At 41.3% G+C, this 22130-nt stretch overlaps 2 protein-coding genes across 3 annotated transcripts in view; one reads left to right on the plus strand and one right to left on the minus strand.

Annotated features, from left to right (window-relative positions):
• DDX17 (DEAD-box helicase 17) lies at positions 1 to 19021 on the plus strand. Of its 2 annotated transcripts, none has more exons than XM_046646318.1 (13): positions 1 to 365; positions 4491 to 4641; positions 5316 to 5415; positions 6054 to 6187; positions 6491 to 6556; positions 7799 to 7940; positions 8302 to 8462; positions 8550 to 8722; positions 9065 to 9175; positions 9424 to 9485; positions 10715 to 10774; positions 14724 to 14966; positions 15922 to 19021. In XM_046646318.1, the coding sequence occupies exons 1-13, from the start codon at positions 316 to 318 to the stop codon at positions 16425 to 16427; spliced, it is 1959 nt and encodes a 652-aa protein (XP_046502274.1). In that variant the 5' UTR covers positions 1 to 315; the 3' UTR covers positions 16428 to 19021. The 2 variants fall into 2 exon arrangements, with proteins under 2 accessions (XP_046502274.1, XP_046502275.1); XM_046646319.1 differs by having other exon boundaries at positions 2 to 365; positions 14724 to 14960.
• Positions 16642 to 22130, minus strand: part of KDELR3 (KDEL endoplasmic reticulum protein retention receptor 3) — a 13848-nt gene continuing 8359 nt past the window's right edge. Inside the window, exons 3-5 of the mRNA XM_046646320.1 lie at positions 21711 to 21869; positions 20813 to 21065; positions 16642 to 19953 (exon numbers count right to left, since the gene is read on the minus strand). Of these exons, the coding sequence (XP_046502276.1) occupies positions 19913 to 19953; positions 20813 to 21065; positions 21711 to 21869 (453 nt within the window). The 3' untranslated portion in view covers positions 16642 to 19912. The remainder of the gene's footprint in view (positions 19954 to 20812; positions 21066 to 21710; positions 21870 to 22130) is intronic.

A 22130-nucleotide genomic window follows, 5' to 3' on the forward strand; every position in this document is an offset into this window, starting at 1 on the left:
GGCCGCCATTTTGTGCAGCCGCTGGGAAGGAAGGAGACGCCTAAACCGCGGCACTGCCGGGTTTGAGCGTAGCCAAACCTATCCACTGTTTTTATAACCCCGATTCTCTGTGTTTTGCTCCCGTCTCCGACGAGAGAGGCGGCGACGGTGGCGTCTGCGACGGGAGACAGCGCGTCGGAGCGAGAGAGCGCCGCGCCTGCCGCCGCCCCAACAGCGGAGGCGCCGCCGCCATCGGTCGTCACCAGACCGGAGCCGCAGGCCCTCCCGAGCCCGGCCATCCGTGCGCCGCTCCCAGATCTCTATCCATTTGGGACCATGCGCGGAGGCGGCTTTGGGGACCGGGACCGGGATCGTGACCGTGGAGGGTAAGGGGGGAGGAGAGGAGAGATCGCGTGGGGCGCGGGGGGGCTGCTTCCTGCGGAGCCGGCGCCGCTCCCGACTCCGCGCCGTGCCGGCGGCCTCGGGTGGGCCTGGCCCGGCTCGCTGATGACCTGGCGGGGCGGCGGCCTGGCGGCGCCCCAGCCGCTCCTTGCGGACGGCCGTCGTGGCGCGGAGGGGGCTGGCCGCGGCGGCCCGGCCGGCGCGGGCGTCACCTGATCCCCAGGCCTCCGCGCTCGGCCTGGAAGCGGGGGCTGTCGCTGCGGCTCCGGGGGGGGAGGAGGAGGAGGGCTCCGAGGTCGGCCCGGGGAAATCTGCTCGCGAAATGGCCTCCCCAGTGTGAGCCGTCGCCCGCGGTAACTGTTCCCGGAGCTGGAGGCTCAAAGGCCGACTTGTAGTGTTAAAAATGTTCCTATCACTTTTAGTCGCCTTCTAACTAAACCGGAGGAAGCACAAAGAAACGAAATTATTTGCCATCAAATGGTCGTGTGTGGGGAGGGAGGGTTTTTTTGTTTTGTTTTTTTATTACTCCAGTCTTTTTTTTTCCCTCTAGTTGGACTGGAGCATTAGTTTTGCAGCCTAACCGGAAAGTTTTTGATTTAGTAGAACTGGTAGCTGGGTTGGACGTTAACAGGATTAAAACTGAAGTTCTCCCAGATGCTAAGATTCAAATCTTAATGTCGGTTAGACGAAAAAGTTGCTTAAGAGATCCATGTCGATTTATGCTGTTACTTTTTTGTAATAAAAGTTGTATCTCTGGATAAAAAAATAATGTGACGTCACTGATTAATGTATATATCTCTCTGACCATGGGCAGGATCCTGAACCTTTGCGAGCCTGTTTTCTCATCTGAAGATGGGGATAATAATTGCCTTTATTTTGCATTGTTCTGGGGAACTGGGATACTGTGTATAATTGTCTTTCTGTAGTAGATGTTCTTTAGTATTTTTTCAAAACATTTTGGCCTTTTGTGGTTGGAATACGCAAGTACCAGACCTTGTAGTCACAAGCACCTCACTTATCACTTATTTTACAAAATAAAAAGGATTATTTGATTTGTACCTTATCAGGAAGGAAAATATTTGATCTTAGTGTTAAATTTGGAGGGTGAGAAGTGGAATGTTTGCTTAGTGTTTCACAGTATAGCTAAATTTGGAAGTGAATTTTGATACAACAGCTTAGGAAAAAGAACATTACCTAGTGGAGAATACAGTACAGCAGTGAAAAAGGAAAACCTTGCATCACCTTGGATGACTCACAAACATAGTATTAAGCAAAAAAGCAAATTGTGGCAGAAGGATAACATGTATAAGAATACCTACAAATATGGTGAGACTATGAAAAGCAAGGGAATGGTTAAAATTCGAGATAGTTGTGGGGGTTGTAAACTTGAAGCAGGCACATGGAGGTTACTAAGGTGATGGTAATGTTCTCTTTGTTTAACCGTAGGTGTTTGGTTTAATATTTCTTTTCACCATACATATGCTTTAGTAATAAAAATAAATTTGAACAGAGGAAAAAGTGAATTACTGATCCATACTTAGTTTGTCCCATCTTGATTCTCTGAGTATCAGGTGACATTAAAAAAAAAACTTTAAAAATTATTCGTTTGAAACAAAAGGGCACTCGTAAAGTCCGTGCTCTACCTGTCTTTATCATGAAACTTCCTTTATGGTTTGCCTTGCTATTGTTTCCTTCTTAACTGAATGTTTTCAAGTGAAGTGGATTATTATTTTGCAAAGGGAATGGGTGAGATTACTATATGTACATTTACAGTCCAAAAATGGTGTGCATTGTACATTTTAGCTAGTATGATTTGGCATGCTATTTTGCATGCGTAAATCTTCCAAGTTGCATTTTACTTTATTGAAATATAATTGACATGTAGCACGTTAGTTTCAGGTGTATAATGTTGTGATTGAGTGTTGGTAGACATTGAGAATTGATCGCCACAGTAAGTCTAGTTACCATACAAAGTTATAAAAAAAATTTTTTATTGTGAAGAGAACTTTAAGATTTACTCTCAGCTCTTTCGAATATACAATATTATTGACTGTGGTCACCATGCTGTACGTTACATCCTCGTGGCTTATTTCAAAGCTGCATTTATTGCAGTCAAATTAAACTGTATTAATTGTTGATGAAAACATTTCGTGAACAGCATAGTGTGCCAGGGCTTAAGGTATGTGCATCTTTAAAGGATGGCACAGATGTGCTCAAAAACCATACAAGAGTGAAAGCCTCTCAAATATTGAAGTCAGCATTAATTATGAAGATAGAAGACAGCATGTTTATAAAGAGCCCCATGTTTCAAATTAAATCTTTATAAAGTAGGGTAGTATGTCTTGGACAGTTAGCCAAGACAAGAGAGAGAAACGAAGAACGTCTTTTTTTCTTTTAAGTAAAGGTAATGAATAAGCCTTAAAAGGAACCTTACTTTCAAAAGTTTAATTTTAAAAGTTTAATTTGTTTAAGGTCTGGGGTGTTTGGAGTGCAGCAGCAAGAGCATTGAAATGGCACCTTCTAGGAACCACGTAAATGTATATAGACTAGGCTGCCAATCTCTAGAAATTGGTCTGGTCCTTTTTATCTTATCTCTGATAAATGTATTGCTATGCAATATGCTTTTCCTGTTTTGAGTCCTCATTTGTCTTACCAATTCAGCAGTATAGAAATAGAATCCGAGTTCTGCCTATTGAATGTTAGTACTCACTGGTCCCAAGAAAATTTCCTGCCGCGAGTCTTTGTTTGTATTTAAAGAAATGCCTAGCTGGGTCTTTAAGCCAAAAAGTTTAGGAATACTTGGAATGCCAGGAAATTGAGGCCCTTTAAAGTAGTTAGTACAGGTACTGCCTGTCGATTATCAAGTAGAGCCATCTGCCACATGATGTTATGAGTGGGTTAGAGTGGAAGAGGAAAATTAAATTCGGTATAGTGTTTTCAAGGCTAAGGAAAAGGTTTGAAAATGTGCTGTATACTATTTGTACCCCAGACAAAGCCCTACACTTTAGTAGGTTGCAATACGGAAAAGAAGACTATCTTAGTGTTAGGATTCTTCTAGAAAAAGTAGAACATTTCAGGTCCAGCTAGTGGCCATATTTGTATTCCAATTGAACTTGTCTGTTGTGAAAGATAAAGCAAAAAGATTCATTTTAAATCTGTTCGAGTTTTTAAAACTTTAAATAAGACACTGGTTTTTTTGGGTAAATTTATAATTAAATTAATAGCACTATCTGCCTAGGAACAGAGAGAGAACATGAAGGGGAAGACGAAGGGGCAGGACGGGTTGTAAACCTTTCCTCTGGCTCCTCTTCATCAGTGTCAGCTGGAGTTGAAGACTAGCCCACCGGTCTTTTAGGGGTGCTAGTAGTTTTCCTTAGCAGATTAGTGGGCAAAAGGAGTGCTTATCTCAGTAAAAAGGGTAAGGGGTCCAAGAAGTTGTTCCAGGTATAGGGTGACTTGGTTGAAGTGTTTTTCTCCCTGTCCACGACCTTGCATTTAATTCAAGCTTACATTAATGTCTTCCCTTAACTCCATGTCTGAATATTACACAAGAGTAGAGGCTTCTGCTTTATTCAGTTTAGTGTCTCCAGGAGCACTTAAACAGTACCTGGTACGTAGTTGGTACCCAGTAACTTTGTTGAGTGAGTATAATTATGCTAACTTGTACTGAGTGCTTACTGTGCCGGATACTGGTTTAAGCCCTTTACACGTACTCATTTGATGTTCACAGCAACCTCTGATGTAGGTGGTAGTAGTAGTCGTCCTTTACACAAGAAACTGAGATACAGAGAAGTTAAATGATTTCCTCAAATCACACTGTAAGTGACAGAATCAAATTTCATACCTTTTCTGATTCCATAATCTGGTTGTAATCCCCATGATATGTCTCTAAATATGAAAGCTTTTAATTTTTCATCATTGTGACCTGTAGCAATATTGTTGGATAGTAAAGGAAGTTTCATGAATTTCACCTGCCTTCAAATAAGAGTAATATTCTTTTTGCAGAGAGCTGGTAGTATCCTAAGAGTCCTATGTTTTTGCATATTTTTTATGGCATATAAGGTATTTTGCTTTACAAATACTATAAACTTTACATTTGACGTTTCTAGGTTTGGGGCAAGAGGTGGTGGCGGCCTTCCCCCGAAGAAATTTGGTAATCCTGGGGAGCGTTTACGTAAAAAGAAGTGGGATTTGAGTGAGCTCCCCAAATTTGAGAAGAACTTTTATGTGGAACATCCAGAAGTGGCAAGGCTCACTCCAGTAAGTTCTTGCGGCAGGCGGGGGTGGGTATTTGTTTAACTTTTTTTCATACACAGAGTGAACCAGGTAGACCTATTAGCCAGAGTTTACTCAGATACTGCTGTTGCTGGTATATTTTACTCTGGTGCGGTGGTGCTTTCCTTAGATTCTTATTAAGACTCCTGGTGCTCATAAGAGGAACCACTTTAAATTTGTACCTAATGTATTGCTTCGTCCTCATTTGTTAGGCTTCCAACCAGTTTGTCATATATGATTTTATCTGTATTACATCTATGAAGTAAGTTAAATGGATTTAAAATGTTGCCGTTATTGACTCCTTTTGTTGTTTTTAACCTCATTATGATGGTTTTGGACTCTACCCTTGAAATGATTGCTTGTTCAGAAGAAAGTCTAACGGAAAGAGCGCCTGGTCCTAAGTTCTACATTTTCTCCCTCTTCCTAGTTCTGACCTCAGGCAAATTACTTACTATTTCTGGGTCTCTGTTTTCTTATGTGGAAAATGGAACTCTTATCACCTACTTCATTGACTCACAAAGCTGGGAGGATCCTCACACGTATTTTCCATTGTAATCATGGATTGGATATGGTAGTAGTTCCACTGAATTGGACCATAAAGTTTTGTGTGTTTAGAATAACTTGCTTACTAATTTGTCTTACTTGGTTTTCTTCTGTAGTATGAGGTTGATGAACTGCGTCGAAAGAAAGAGATTACAGTGAGAGGGGGAGATGTTTGTCCTAAACCTGTGTTTGCTTTCCATCATGCTAACTTCCCACGTAAGTGTTCTTCCATCCAGGATCATGACTGTTAATTTTGATTGAGTGGTAAACATGGGTAATAGGCTATTTAAATAAAGGTTTTGACCCAGGCTTAGGATTTTGTTGAAAAGACAAGTAGAGAAACCTTTCACAAAGGTAATAATTTATTTTATGTAATTGTTTTTTCTTAAAACCTACTCAAGGCTAGAAATAAATGTTATGTTGTTGTATACTTTTTTTTTATGCTCACCTTTCTGATTTAGAACTTTTTTAGAGAGTTTTCATGTTCTCCTGGGGGTTTTGCCTTTCCTTTTACAAAAGAGCACAATGAAATTGTCTTTTAGCTGCATATAGTTTGAATTTGGCAAACAATAAGTACCATATGCCCACTCTGTGTTAGATACTTTAGGGGGGTAGTTTTTCAAGTTTTTGAGGGGAACGGTAGATGGTTTTGGCAGCAGCCCTCTGAGAGAGAGGGAGTAGTCAGCGGGTCAGAGAGGGTAACTAAAGAAAAAAACAACACTTCTCGTGAAGAAATGTAAAGATGGATAAATCTTGCCTTCGATAAGCTTAGTTTTTTGAAATTCTTTTAAAAAAAAAGAATTTGGCTGTTTCCTTAGTTTTACTTAAAAGCAGTAACACCTCTTCCCTTACAGAGTACGTAATGGATGTGTTGATGGATCAGCACTTTACAGAACCAACTCCGATTCAGTGCCAGGGGTTTCCCTTGGCTCTTAGTGGTCGAGATATGGTGGGCATTGCTCAGACTGGCTCTGGGAAGACATTGGCGGTACGTTACCAACAAGGGAAGATTTTTAACATTGTGTTAACTTATGTTGCTATTCTAATTATCCCGTATGTTCTCAATTCTTCATAAAATTCTAATTCAGATAGTGTAGGTAACGTCAGCTTTTTTAGCTATATGAAATATGTGGAAGCATTTTATGTTCCAATTTACATTGCACATTTGTGTAACAGTTGTGAGTTGTTTTCACTTTCTTCTTTAGGCATTATAAATTCCTGTGATAATTTAGAACTATTAAAATAATAGCTTAGTTTTGGTATAAAGACTGTCATTCTTTTTTCCCTCCAGTATTTGCTGCCTGCTATCGTTCATATTAACCACCAGCCATACTTGGAAAGGGGAGATGGCCCAATTGTAAGTGTATTTTAGTTTGTTTTATAATTCTAAGAACAGCTACAATTTAATGATTTACTGTGTTTCAGGCACTGTGCTTTATGCATGTTTTCAGATTTCATTCTCAGGCCCTCCTTTCATATCTGGAAGTGCTATTAATCCCCCATCTTACTGATAAATCTTAGACGTGGTGCAGTTAAATGACTTGCCCAAGGTCATACAGCTATTAAATGGCTGAGCTTGAATTTGAAACACGCTTAATCACTGCATACTGTACCTTCATATTTGGGCATTTACTGTGCAGTGAATCCAAGTGTAGTTTTTAATTGCTTGGTGATGCTGTGAGGAACACAGAAGAGATAGGAAGTTGAGGTCCTTCCCCTGTGGGTCTAAGTCAGGTTCAGGGTGTGTATTGTTTGTGGTTGAGTAATACTTATATAAATATTTATATAGAGCTGTCCCAATTACGTGGTTGGATTATTTTCACTTAGGCTGTTTCCTGTAAGATTTGAGTAGTGGTCTTCAAACATTTTTAATGTACATTCTTACCTGTTTTTTAAAAATTGAGCTTGCACTTCCTATGTGTACTTAAAAACATGTACATTATTACTCTGTGTCTAAAATAATCACAAAAAGAAATAATATATTTGCATTATGTAATACATTCTATCTGGCTAATAAAGTTAGCTTTATTATCATTAGCTAATATCTAATGGATTAGTACACAGAGCAAAATTCATTCTTAATAGTGTATGTGATACCTGTTTCAGAGTGTCTCCATTTTGTATTGTTTTGGCCAGCTGCTTCTCAGATTGTATATGAGTCATTGTTTTTGCCTAATGTGGCTGGCTAAGAGCTTAAACCAGAAGTCAGGAAAGTGTCAGCTCTGTTCTTTCCTTATTCACCTGTTTCTTACTAATAGTTAATCCATGGTTTTGTTGCAGGAATATTTTAGAGCCACTTGTTCATTTTGTGAGAGCGTTTAGTTAAAACTGGATGATACAATCTGTAAATCCACTTATATAGCACACATGAACTGTAATGAATCATGTGTCAAAAGTAAACCATCATTCCACATGCTAAATATTATTTTCTCAGAATTTTTTACCACACTCCAGTGTACTGTCTACACCCCTACCTTTCCAACCACTCTTCCACCTCCCCGTCACATACTTTGAAAGTATGTACCAGATTAGACAGTAGAGCACTTTTGTACTTTTTTTAAAATTTGGGATAAATGTCTCAAGTGTGTGTTTGTTTCAGTGTCTAGTTCTGGCTCCTACCAGAGAGCTTGCCCAGCAAGTACAGCAGGTGGCTGATGACTATGGCAAGTGCTCTAGATTGAAGAGTACTTGCATTTATGGAGGTGCTCCTAAAGGTCCCCAGATTCGAGACTTGGAGAGAGGTAATTTTTTTTAAACTTCAGCATATGAGAATTACTAGTTTATCTCATTTTACCAATTTCTATGGATGAAATTGAAGAGGAAAACAGTAGGTTCTTGTGAAAAAAATTCAGTTTTTTCAGCTTCTTAGAAATTCTCAGGTATGGTTAAAATGCTATTTTGGGAAAGTCAACATGGCTAGAGAGTTAAACTTTTTGGAGATTTGATGATTATACCTGTATTCTCCATAAATCATGCTTTTCCAGGTACTGTGTTAAAGTTTAGCTAGTGCTCTGCCACCAGAGCTGTGCTGCTTAGTTTCCTGAGGCTTGGACAACGTATGAAGTGTTCTTGGTTGGCTAGATCTTTGGTTTTCTTTTACAGGTGTTGAGATCTGTATAGCTACTCCTGGACGCCTGATAGATTTCCTGGAGTCAGGAAAGACTAATCTGCGCCGATGTACTTACCTTGTACTGGATGAGGCTGACCGAATGCTTGATATGGGCTTTGAACCCCAGATCCGTAAAATTGTTGACCAGATCAGGGTGCGTAGAGCTGATGATACACTATCTTTATGCCCTTTGCCTGTCACAGTTCCTTAGCCTAAAAGAAAGTCTTTCCTTTCCTGATAGCCTGATAGGCAGACATTGATGTGGAGTGCAACCTGGCCAAAAGAAGTAAGACAGCTTGCAGAGGATTTCCTGCGTGATTATACCCAGATCAACGTAGGCAATCTGGAGTTGAGTGCCAACCACAACATCCTCCAGATTGTGGATGTCTGCATGGAAAGTGAAAAAGATCACAAGTATGAGAGATTTCACTGTTTTGATAATGCTGATGAACCTTTCCTAATAATCCTCCAAAATTAAAGTGTTAGAGAAGCCAAGATTTTTTGAGGCCTCAAAACATTAAAAGCATTGCTAGCTTTCCATCCATTCTTTGTATCATTCATCAGAGCATTGTGGTTAAAGGCAAGGATTCTGGATCCTTAGATTTGAATCCCAGCCCTGAAAATTACCAGCTGTATAGAAAGTGATGAGAAAAGAAAGCATTGTAGTGTTAGGGGGTTGATATTGCAGCTCTACATAGCTTCTATATAGTGTATAGGGAGGTCTTCTCTGGGTGACTACATTGTTGTTGGTCTCAGGTTGATCCAACTCATGGAGGAAATAATGGCTGAAAAGGAAAATAAGACAATAATATTTGTAGAGACAAAGAGACGCTGTGATGACCTCACTCGAAGGATGCGCAGAGATGGGTGAGTGTGGCACCGAGGTAATTAATTAGCTTCAGGTTCAGTAGGAATTTCTAAATTGGTATTGCGAATGTCGTGTACTGTTTCAATAATGTTTGTCATATGCTTTGTTCTTTAAATGGACACAGTCATCTAGTCAAGTAGTCTAACATTCACAATTCCATATGATAGCACACCTTTTTTAAGCTTAGTTTTCCCGTTGTTTTTTTTTTTTAAGATTTCTAAAATATTGGTCACTTTTCTTCTGACAGTTGGCCAGCTATGTGTATTCATGGAGATAAGAGTCAACCAGAAAGAGATTGGGTACTTAATGGTGAGTTCAAAGCTGAGCATCGTCCATATTCTGTTTCACAGATTGGTAGACTTTCTGTAAAGGACCACGTAGTAAATGTTTTTGGCTTTGTAGACCAAGTGGTGGTTCACATAACACTATTCACCTCTGCTGTTAGAGCACAAAAATGGCCGTAGACAATATGTACAGAAACGGCCTGCCTGTGTTCTAGTAAAACTCTGTTTGCAAAAACAGGCATTGTGCTAGATTGGATCCTCAGACCAGAGTTTGCCTAGCTCTACCATAGTTAATTGAATATTGGTGGCATTTCTAGAGTCTTTCCCTGTCGTTTAAGGTTAGTCATGCTGGCTCTTTACATTTTTTCACATCTTATATCACTTTTCCTTTATTTAATAAGTTCTTGTCTTTATAAATACATTCACCAGCCCAGAAGCTCCCAAACGCTATGCTTTTGGGATATTTATGGAGGTTGCATCATGTAGGCAATAATCAGTTATTAACGCAATCTCCAGCTTCTCTCCCCTCTTCCGAGGATAGAGAGTGGGGCTGTAACTTCCGAGGTTCTGATTATGGTTCGGTTTTTCTGGTGATCAGCCCCTATCCAGGAACTATCCTGGATCCCACCAAGTGTTGCTTTATTAGAACAAAAGACAGTCCTATTACCCAGGAAATTCTGAGGGATTTAGAAACTGTGTGTCAGGAACCAGGGTCAAAGACTGATTTATTAGAACAAAAGATTCTCCTAGCATCTCTGTTTCAAGGGTTTTAGGAGGTCAGTGCCAGGAACTGGGCGCAGAGACCAATATATAGTTTTCTGTTATTTCACAGGGGGAAAGTATGGTTTCTCCTTTCCACATCTTTTAAATTTGCTCCTCCCACCCCTGTGGTGTGGAGAGACCCACTCCCCCACGTTTAATACTTTTGGTTTAGTTTCATTTGGGAGATAACTTTGGTGTCATAATTTAAAGGGAGAAAATTCTGCCCCGTGTTAGTTTTATTACAAATTGCCACACTGTTTTAATGATATTTCATTATTAGAGTTAACTTTTTGTCTGTTGCCCCAAAAGAAGTAGTATTTCCCTTCAATTTAAAAGAGCTTGACGTGTTCTAACACCATTGCTTGAAATTTTAATGTGGTAGTTGTAAAAAGGCCAAATAGCTGGGAATGTTTATTTAGTCATTTTCTTAGGATGTATCACTTAGCCTTGATTTTGTAACTTGGCTTTCATGGTACCACTCTTGTTTTGCAGAGTTCCGTTCTGGAAAGGCTCCCATCCTCATTGCCACAGATGTAGCCTCCCGTGGGCTAGGTTTGTATAGATAGGTGTCTCTGTCAATGGTATATGTATCTTTTGGTTTAAAGATTTGTCTGTCATTTCAAATTAGAATTATATATACATGTGTTTTAGATAAATATTTAGAAGGGAAGACTACAAAGTGTGAACCCCCTCTCCCCCCACAACTTTTTTTTAGCCTTGGTGTTTTTTTTTTCCTTTTTTTTTTTTTTTTTTTATTCTTTTCAAAGTCTCTTCCTGCTCCTAACAAACAGGCTTTGGTCTGCAGCAAGGCCTAGGCATGACTGTTTCAAAAGTTAGAGGGAGAGGAGACATTCAGTTGAACAGCTCAGCTTCTTCCTGGTTTTATTTTATTTTCTGGCTGGGTAGAATGAGCCCAATTGAACCTAGCTATTAGAGGCTGGTTTCTTTGGTTATTCTTTTCCCTATACCAGTCTATCTATGCTAGATATGTATGGAGGTCCAATTCCATGAATGCTAACACAGTATATTCTTGGGATTTAATGAGTCCATAAATATTATAGCATTCCGCAATTAAGTTTGCGTTGCGCAGTTTTGTTTACTGAAGTAAAATTGGCATGGGCACTTGCTTATCCCCTCCTCCCACCCATACTGATAGCACTGATGTGCTGGCTTCCAATTTAAGGACTTAATTTGAAGCTGATCTTCTTGGAGTTTTTGACCCATTATGATTTAAGATATGTGGAAATATTTTGTGGTACTTTACCCCTTGTTCTGAGTTAAACAGGTCTAACTCAAAACTCTTATATTAAACGATGAGATGATTTCTGTCACAAAAATATCTTTAGATTTTTGGCAGGTATTTAATTTTTTTTGCCCAGTAAGGCAAGAAGTACCATATTCCCTTATAAGACTTAACATAAGGAGGACAAGCATTCAAAATGGAATACAAAAGTAATGAAGGCTTTTCATATGTTGCGCTCATCATTCCCTCCTTCAGAGGTGGTGACCTGCAGCCATGACTGAAAAGTGTCTCTGCCCTCTGAGGTCATGTCTGGATCTGTGCGGTTAGAACTTGGGCCTGTTGGGAGAAGAGGCTGAGGCCTGAAAGCAGTTTACATAAAAGCTTTCAGTGATCGTGGTTTTTAAACAGGCTTGCTATGTGCTGGTAGCTTCTTTGTGCATCTTGCCTAGACAATTAAAAATATTGGTTCCACGTCCCCTACATTTCTAAACCAAATCAATTGGCTACCATTAGAATAACGTAGACTCTTCATCCCACCCCCACTCATCCAAGTGAGGGGAGAGGGAAGGTACCTGAGTCTGTTTCTTGTTACTCGACATCAGTGCTTGTTTTGGGCCCCTTTGTTTGCTGCCTTGTAAAAATCAAAAGGAGGGGGAAAACCCACCAAAATGGCAGAATGCTGACCAAGGTCCTACAAGATCCTGGAAAGTGAAGGCTTCTACCTCATAGACAGGGGTGCAATTTTCAGCTGAGTCACCAGGCCTTTTTTCACTTCCTGTCGAGCGATGGCCTCTTAAATGTTCCCTTCAGGTAAGTTCTTGGATTCCCATAATTTTGTAATAGTCATCCTTAGGAAATCACTATTCCCTTTCCACTGGGATATTTTTAATTTTTCCTTTTTTTGTTTAAACTACACGTTGTTAAAGTAAAAGTATTGAATTTATTTTGTTTTGTTTTTTAACAGAAGCTTTGATATCAGCTGCAGATCACTGTACATGGCCGAGGCAAAATCTACATTGGCCCGAAGCAGCTCTAGATGAGCCTGTTGGCTACTCTCAGTCCCTCCCAGTTAGTGATTGGAGATTCAGGCCATGTCATAGGGCTTGTCAGACAAAGAGTTCTTATGCTAGGCAGCTGGCCTAAACATTAACTTTTCAATTTCTTATCCTGCTACAGCATCTTCACTAAAGGCAGCAAGATAATATTGTGGCAGTGCACAATAACATCAGGGCAGGCTTGACTGGAGAAAAACCAAATCCTGCGCTTGCTCTTATGTGCCCTCAGCCAGCTCTATGTGTGCACACACAGGACACCTTTCTAGTGTGAAGAACTTGCACCATGTCTGTCCCCTATTGAACCCCTCCAGAAATACTCCCAAGTGTTAGTATCTGAACTGTTGACTCCAGTCCCCAGTGCTTTCTGCTAGGAGAGCACACGTCTGTGCATCCACCGCAGTAATTCACCTTGCTCTGCTGCCCATGGCCGTACACAGTGGGATTGACAAAGGAGCATTATCATAGCTCTGAAGATGTGGTCATGGAGCGTAATTTCCCATCCCCCCATCTCATCCATCCTGGCCCTGTAAATTTTTGGTTTTCCTTTGTTGCATCAACGACCCTAGCCGGAGACTCACGCTGCCCCCTGTGATAACTGCCTTCTCGTCTTTCTGGTGTGATTTCAGGACTTTAGGGGTCAGTAAAGACTGAGGAGCCTTTATTGTAATAAGAAACAGACATAATGCCCCTTTCTTCACAGGCCCTTTAACAACAGCTGAATATTTTTTTTAATCATCTCCCCATGCCCCCTGAAATTAATCCAGTCTGGGCAATAGATGCAGTCTGACCCTTTGGATGTAACTTACATTTTTTTATTAATTATTTTTTTCTACAATCACCCCAATTATCCTTGGGGGAGGCGTTGGAGGACCTGAAATTTTTACCCAAACCCAGGTTCTCCGGCGCTTGGCAACCAAATGGGGCTACAGAGAAGCATCTAAGCCAGTTCACAGAGCGAGCGTGTGTGGGGACTTCTCACTGCCACGGACCCTTGATGCATGCTCCCCGCGCTCCAGTGGTCCCGTGTCAGAAGGCGGAGTTTTCGAAAGGAGGCCGCCAAAAATAAAAGGCAAAGAGACGGGATCGGCTGCAGCGGTTTCCCAAAGGAGGAGGGAGTGTGCATCGGTCTGGTAACAAACAGAGAATGTTTTTTAATTATTTATATCACAAAAATCTGTGTTTTATCTAGGATATTTTCTGAATATTCTTTGTAAAATGCAGATTTTTTCCACAAAACATTAGGATTCTTTGTTATATTCTTAAATTTGTTTGTTTAAGTAGGTAAAAATAGACATTTAGCTGAAAGCATTACACTAACATTTACATACTTGAAGCATTAGGAGGTTATTCAGCCCAATTCCCAGCAGTGGACAGAACATTGAACTTGTGTCTCAAGGTTTCATGGTTTTTCCCACACTCTTTGGCTCTTTAATTTCCCAGGTTACGTAGACGATCTTTGTTAATTGAAGCAAGAATCAAGTTGAAGTAACCTTGAGTTGAGCAAAAAACCTCATTTGGCAGAGCTGGGCTTGGTAGTACAGTGAAATTTTAGTGTAATGTGCTCTTGTGGTAATTGAAAGGGGAAAGATGATTTGGGTGTTTCTGCAAAGGAAAATAGGTGTACTTGGCTCTGATCAGTTTTTTAAAATATAAGAGCAAAACTTTTTTTTAATCTAAATATCTTGATTAAGTCTCTTTGAAAACGTAGTCATAAGGTATATGAAGTTTCTTTTTTCATTTTGCTCTGTGACTGGTTTAAAGGTAAGTTTGTTATGTTACTGGTAGATTTTGCCAGGCTTCTCCCAACAGAGTAGAAGTGATTTGGCCTTGTAAGTTAACGGTGGTACCACTTTTTTCTACGTTCCAGTTTTGAAAAGGATAGAACTGGAATTTGCTGCAACTCCTGTCAGTGTATTGGTAAAAATACAGAGGCGGCGGGAGTTTGGATGGTTGAATGGGATTTCCTTAGGATTTTGCAGCTGATTAAGATGCCACTTCCTGTGCATGTCCCAAGAATCGTTAATCCTCTTTTACTCTGTTGGGATGAGTCTTTTTTTGTTCCTATGCAGAGTGGTCACTAACTTAGTCTTCTCTCCTCTTGCTGTCATCTGCATTCGTGCTTCCCACCTGTTGTTGGCATGTCCTTTACCTTCTCTTTCCCTGCCACATCAACCTACACACTGACTCATCATTGGCTTTGAAGATGTGGAAGATGTCAAGTTTGTGATCAACTATGACTATCCAAACAGCTCAGAGGACTATGTGCATCGTATTGGCCGAACAGCCCGTAGCACCAATAAGGGCACCGCGTACACCTTCTTCACCCCAGGAAATCTAAAGCAGGCCAGAGAGTTGATCAAGGTGCTGGAAGAGGCTAATCAGGCTATCAATCCTAAACTGATGCAGCTGGTGGACCACAGAGGCGGCGGCGGCGGAGGGGGTAAGGGTAAGTCCTGGAGTTCTCCAGGTACTGCCAAGGTATCTTTTTTCATCATTGTGTCTTGTTTTTTAATTCCTGTGAAACCTTTAAGTATGTTGCTTGCTAATAAAGGACAGTGCCTAGTAGGTTTTAGTAATCTCTCCTGAGTAAGACAGTGTGAAGTTTGGGGGCAGTGCGGTCAGGATTGTCCTACTTTTGCAGCAGAGTATTTGTGTAGATAACAATGTAAAACTGACCTTTGTATTTTGAAGTATATGGTGTGTATTCAGAATTGAGCTGAATTATGGTTGCTTTTAATGCCTTTGAAAGCCTCAGTAGTGTGATTTAATCTGAAAATTGGACAGTTGCAAAATATACTAGAACCTGGGCTTCCTGACGACCCAGTTTGGTATTATATTTTCCTCAGCCTATTGCGTGTTGAAGCTCTGCATCAGGATCACCTAAGAGGTTTTTTAAAATACAGCTTTGTTTTTTTTTTAAGTGGCTTTGGAATTGAGCTAGGAATCTGAGCCTTTTTTCCTAGAGCTTGTGAGATGATTCTGGTGCAGTTAGGTTTACAAAGCAACATTTGAGAGCCACTGTGCGCTAAGAGAGGGTCCCGTCATGGTGATATTAGCTGCTTGTCTTTTTTTTTTTTTTTTTTTTTTAACCTAAGGTAAGTCACCTAAACCTCTTTATCATTGTTCCTACATTTTAAAGATTGTGTTTCTTGGTAATCCTCAAATAAAGAAAGGACTGAAATGGTGGGAAGTTGGGTATCTTTTAATGTTTATCATTCTTTGGAATGTGTCCTGTTAAAGAGTCAAATTATGGGTATATTTTTTAAATACTGATTTGGAGGCTGCCCTAGCTAAAGATTAAAAAAAAATGTTGAATACTTTTGTACCTAGTAGAATTTTTACGTGTGGTTATATTTGAATCCTGTATCTGGCATTAAAAATTCCTTGTATCCTCCCATCAGGAGGTCGTTCTCGGTACCGGACCACTTCTTCAGCCAACAATCCCAACCTGATGTATCAGGATGAGTGTGACCGGAGGCTTCGAGGAGTCAAGGATGGTGGCCGGAGAGACTCTACAAGCTATCGGGATCGTGGTGAAACCGATAGAGCTGGTTACGCTAATGGCAGTGGCTATGGAAGTCCAAATTCTGCCTTTGGAGCACAAGCAGGCCAATACACCTATGGTCAAGGCACCTATGGGGCAGCTGCTTATGGCACCAGTGGCTATACAGCCCAGGAATATGGCGCTGGCACTTACGGGGCTAGTAGCACCACCTCAACTGGGAGAAGTTCACAGAGCTCTAGCCAGCAGTTTAGTGGGATAGGCCGGTCTGGGCAGCAGCCACAGCCACTGATGTCACAACAGTTTGCACAGCCTCCAGGAGCTACCAATATGATAGGTTACATGGGGCAGACTGCCTACCAATACCCTCCTCCCCCTCCTCCCCCTCCTCCTTCACGTAAATGAAACCACTCAAGTGGTAGTGACTTGTGCAAACTTAACTACATTTAAAGGAGCGCTGTCTTTCCCCTTTTTTTTTCTCTTCCCCTTTCCTTTCTTTTTTATTTTTATTTTTTCCCCAACCATTGTGATTTGTCTTTCATGCAGGTTAGTTAGAATTCACTGCCAGGTTTCTTCTGCCCACCAAAATGATCCAGTCTGTAATAACAGATTTTGTAAAAAAAAAAAAAAAAAAAATATATATATATATATATATACACACACACACACACACAGCCGACTGGAAGATTCCCCCCCCAACTTCTTGCATGTTGAGGATATTTGAGCTATTTTTCATCTTAAAAGAAAAAGTAAGGTATTAGGCCCTTTTGTGGGAGCCCATATTTTGTTGTCCTGAGTTGGGGTGGGGGAGGGTGGAGGGTTGAATTCTGCAGAAGAAGATGGCATCTTTGCTTTAAATTGCTCTCATTACTGGGTTAGAAAACCGAGAGGGAGCTCCCTGCACACTTTCTCTAATGCTTTTTAACATTTTTCACGCTGGAACAGGGTTCCTCAAGGCCTGATGAGTTTTTCAGACAGTGCTTTGCCATGTTGTTTTGGCTGATTGCTTGTTAAGTGCATTTGACAGTTTAAAAAAATTTCTAATTGGTTTTGTCTCCCTTACACCTTGCCTTTCCCCTTCCCAATTACTGAAAAATAACCGTTTTAGTGTCAGGTTAGAAATTGAATTGCTGAGTCTGAGTTTTTTAAGTGTATCTTTTAATTAAAAACCCCAAGTGTTTATTGCAATGGTTAAATGTAGCATCTCAGCATCTGGTGGAAGCTGCCTATTTTTCTTCCCCGTATAACCAGGGACCATCTGTGAAATTCATTTTCCAACCAGACAGCTGCTGTGAGCAGAATGAACATACGTGCTCACTGGAAATTTATTTTATTAGCCAGTTAAGTATGCATTCACCTGCAGTGTAAAAACGACCTTTAATTATAAACCGAATATACTGAATGGGCAAGTTTTCTTTTTAAGCTCAGTATCTGTAGAGCTAGAATAAAAGCAACTCTTTGCCAGCTAGTCAGCCCTTTTGGCCAAGTTATCTTGAATAAAGAATGTTAAGGGTTTATTAAGAAAGAACTCTTAATTGTGTTCACACTCTGTTCTCTGCAGTGCTTTCTAACAGCTTTGGGATGCAGGTTTTCCTCGGCATCCTTTTGCACTCAGCTTTGTTACAGGTAGGTAGTGCTTAAGAAAAGTGACAGAGGACTGAAGCCGGAGTCCTTTCGCTTTTCCTCCATCTGAAGGGAGGGGAGTTTGCCCCTTCACAATAATACTCTTTTCCTGAGACTTCGTGTAATAGACAAGCCTAGAAAGAATCTTCTGCTCTTGTTTTCACCATAACAGAACAGGGAGATCAGACAGCCCCAGAAACCTCTTTCATATCCACTGTGGGACTATTAGTTTTTTTTTATGCTGTTACCAGTATTGTTCATTAATAATGTAGTTAAAGGAGGAAGGCTCCATTGCATTCTTTGGCTAAGGCCTGAGAGTGCTTGCTGGTTTGTAAGATCTAAATATTTGGGATTTTTGTTTTATTTTCCTTTTAAAATTCTTCAGGGAGAGAGAAGGGATTGTTTCTGAGGGGTTCTGAAAGTATGGTTGAATGTGCAACGTACAGGTAGGTTGTCAGCATAAGCTGAAATATATGCATGTAAGAACTTTGACATCTTTTTTTGTTTTTTTCACTTTCTTCTTTCTTAACTTTACTTCTCTTTTTCCCCCCCTTCTTACAGAAGTTGAGGCCAAGGGAGGATGGTAGGCACAGGAAAAACATGGCAAAACTGCTCTGTTTTTTCAAACCAAAGTATCCGCCCCCCTTCCCCCCCAAATGTTGCCTAAGCACTGACCAGTCCATTGTAGACATTTCTTTCTACACCAAAACTCGTTTTTTGTTTTAAACACAGAGGTACTACCACAGGGGGTGTCCTCCTCTTGCAGGTCTTAAAAGCATCCCTTTGCAGGCAAGGTCTCTGGGCAAGCAATGGGTGTTTGGTCTGCTGCTTGCTTTTTTCCACCAGAGATGTTGCAATCTTAAAGTCTAAGTAACAGCATATTCCAAATCTCAAAAGCTATAGTGGCCTGAGCACAGCTGAGATCTAGCAGTTTTTCCTGTATAGCTCTGGAGTAACTCTTCTGCCTCTGTGTCTGTCACTTATGATTCAGGTTCTCTCTGCTTCAGAACATGAGCAGAAGAGTCCTCATCTGATGCTAGTTTTTGCAGTCATGGTGGAGACTCATTTAGAAAAGATCTCAATGTTAAGCTATGGGGCTGCTACTCCCCAATCCCTCCCTAACAGTTCATTTTGTGGACTTCTCTAAAAGATGGCTGGCTGGGTGGTTGGTGGCTTTTGCTTGGGATCAGTGCTCTATTCATGTCTGCTGGTCTCTGAACACATTCCTGTTGTGTTAAGACTTGAAAGGTTTGTAGATGTGTGATGTTCAGGCACAGGATGCTAAGAGCTATGTTACTATTCTTAGTTTGTAAATTGTCCTTTTGATACCATCTTGTTTTCTTTTGTAGGTATAAATAAAACACTGTTGACAATAAGGTGTGAATTTTTTATTGCTTAAAAATTGACTATAGTCCAAGGGTGGTCCTTATAAGTTTTTATTTGCTTCAAGACCAAAGTTGAGGATGTTGGATTGACTAATCACCTTTGCACTTAAAATGGTGGAAGGGAGGTGGGATTGATTGCTCTTAATGTAAAGGTTTGAATTAGAAAGCAGCAAGGCAGACTACCTGGTAGGTAAAGGCTTAGGTGTCCTTTTCCTCATCAGTAAAATGATCGTCCTGCTGGTGGTACCCACAGAGGTGGTTATTTGGACTAAAGTACTGATTATGGGGCTACTGTGAGTGACAGTAAGAATGAAGTCAGTTTTAAAGGTGAGACATGAAACTACTTAAATCTAACCAAAGGTGGTAAGTTTGGTTTGCTTGTGGCTTGAAGGCAGGTTACATTTCACACCTGTAGGCCATCACCTTTGTGGCTTGACTCGGTAAATTTGGTGGTCTCCTACCCAGGAAGTGAAAAGTACCACAACAGCGTGCTTGTGATACTGGACTGTGGTCTTCATTTGGGACATTCGCCTTATGCATGGAAGCATGTCTTTTCAGATTGGGACTGACTGTTCCTTAGCATGAGTCTCCCACTAGGCCCTTGGAGAGCAAGTTTATTTGACCCATTCGAGGGTTTGTCACCTAAGGTTTCTTGATGTTGTGAGGCACCATATTGGTGTGATTGGCCCAGGTTTTTCATTACCTCTTGAAGGGAGATACTGATGAGAATGTCTTCTAGATGGAATGATCATGCTTTGCTGAGATCCACACTAAGCATTTTTCTGGCTTTGATTGTAACGTTTGGTCTGTGTAAGTCACCCAGGAGAACATTTCGTGTAGTTTGCTCTCTGTCCTTGAGGTGTAGAACGTCTCTGAGGGCCCTCAAATTGGCATTGGAAGACTTAACTTCTTTCCTTTAAGGACTAGAAGGAAATGGAGATGAAATTGGAGTTTACCACACTGATGGAAGGACTCCTTCCTAACTTTGTGCATGATCTTAGTATCTCTAATGCCCAGCTCACAGTCAACAGTCAGGTGTTAAAGCCAAGGGGGAAGCTGCATTGCAGGTTAACTACAGACTCACTGACCCCTGTCTTGGTTACTGATACCACCACCACCACCACTTCCCTCCTTAGGCCATAAACTTAGCAGGTGGCCTCTTCCACACCACACATCCAGTCCATCAGTCCTTCATAACTCCACTCAAGATCTGTCCACGTCTCTGTTTCCACTGAAGACCTCTTCCTGGACAGTTGGAGCTGCCCCATAACTAGTCTCCCTGCTTTGGCTGCTTGTTACCCTGCAGGGCATCTGGTGGAGTGGTTCTTTAAATGACCTTCCAGTAACACTTTGCCATCAATACAATGCACACCCCTTATCCTAGCTTATGAGGTCCTCTGTGGCTGTCCTTGCTTGACCTGATTCACTCTCCAGGTTTATAGGCTTTTTGTTCCTTGTCACACCAAGCTGGTTCCTGCCTTGGGGCTTATACATACGCTGTTCTCTGTAGAACATTTTTCTCCTATATTTTCCTAATCAAGTATTAGATCAAATGTTAGCCCCCAGCCGTCTTCCCTCTACACACTGTGTGCGCAGTAAATACAGTATGTTCTTGGTCTGTATTATTTTTTTCATGGCGCTTGTTCCCTGAAAATACTTGTTTTCTTCCCACATTAGGATGTAAGCACCACGAGGTGCCTCTGTTCTCTTCCACATCCCCTTGAATTGAATAGTAACTCCGTAGGCCAGTGCCAGCAACCACCCTGTTCTCCCAGCACCTACCTTTGGTCACATACAAGTAGAAGAAGTCACAGTAGAAGATGGTTTGTACTACTCCAGACACCACTGCGATTTGGTCATAGAAATTCTCGGTCTGGTACCGCCTGATCCAGTTAGCCAGGTAGAGTGCCCGGTACAGCCCAAGAAAGAACAGGTAGTGAGTAGTAATGGTCTCTGCCTCGCCAGTCTTGCTGATCATGAAGAGCTGGGGTAGGATGGCCACTGATTCCAGGTAGATGGAGAATGTCCAGAGGATCTGAGCCGAAGAGAAATGGCCAGAGGAAGCTGATGAAGGCCAAGAAGGGGACCATCTTTTTAAGAGAACTTAGTTACCATAATACGTTAACGAGAGTACAGTGAAGCGAAAAATCACATTCTTGAAATTTTTAATAATTTTAATCGGTACATCATTCGACCCCTTTCTCTGTAAATGCAAAATATTTTTTAAAAGGTTCAAGTATGCTGCTCTCTTCACAACATAGCGTGAACATTTCTATAGAACACTGAGTTCAACACCCCGCGAGTAACAGCATCCTCCATTCCACCAATTCTAGGAATAAGATGCGCGGAACCCTAAAAGGACATCTCTGATACGGAGGAGAAACGGAACTCGCTTTGGTCAAATGTCTTCTGGATGCTGGGCACTTGGCATACCTTAGCTCATGTGGCAGTGGTGCTGTGATGCCTGCTTTAAGAGCGTGACTGTCTAGACGTGCCCATTTTCAAGTGGAGCAGTGTGAAGAGCTTGTTGCCAATTTCTAAACTTAGAACTGAACAGTATGTGAGTAATAGTCACAGTTGTAGCAGAAGGCAAGCCCAGTTGTTACTAAGGGTCCAGAGGGAAGAATGTTAGGGAGCATGTTTCCCTTGGGGTATTAGTACTCTGGGTCCCTTCCCTTACCTCCAGGGGAGTGAAATTGTAGTTCTCAAGGAAAGAGAGGCCAATGACTGGGACCAGAAGAAACTCCAGGCGGAATGTGTCATTCTCGCTGTCAAACGTTTTCCGAAATTTCCCATAGATCATGTACACCGTCACATAGGCACAGAGGAGAAAAACCACCTGAAAAGGGAGAGACACATGGGAATCAAGGAAGTCATTTCCCAGCCTATTTGCTGGGCTTCAAGGCCACCCTGAGTTGGGACCTACTCAGGGGCTAGTGCTCTGCCTTCAAGTGGGAGAGGTGATATGTGTCCGCAACTTCTCTTAGGTCAGTGGCCTAAAACATGAAGCTCATGACCTTTCTGTTGAGTGACTCCATGCTTCTAATTGGGACTGATTGTGCTACCATGGAGACTCATAGGCCTAGGAGAGCGTTAGGCA

This window comes from Equus quagga, chromosome 19 (assembly GCF_021613505.1).
Source record: "Equus quagga isolate Etosha38 chromosome 19, UCLA_HA_Equagga_1.0, whole genome shotgun sequence".
Classification (NCBI taxonomy): domain Eukaryota; kingdom Metazoa; phylum Chordata; class Mammalia; order Perissodactyla; family Equidae; genus Equus; species Equus quagga.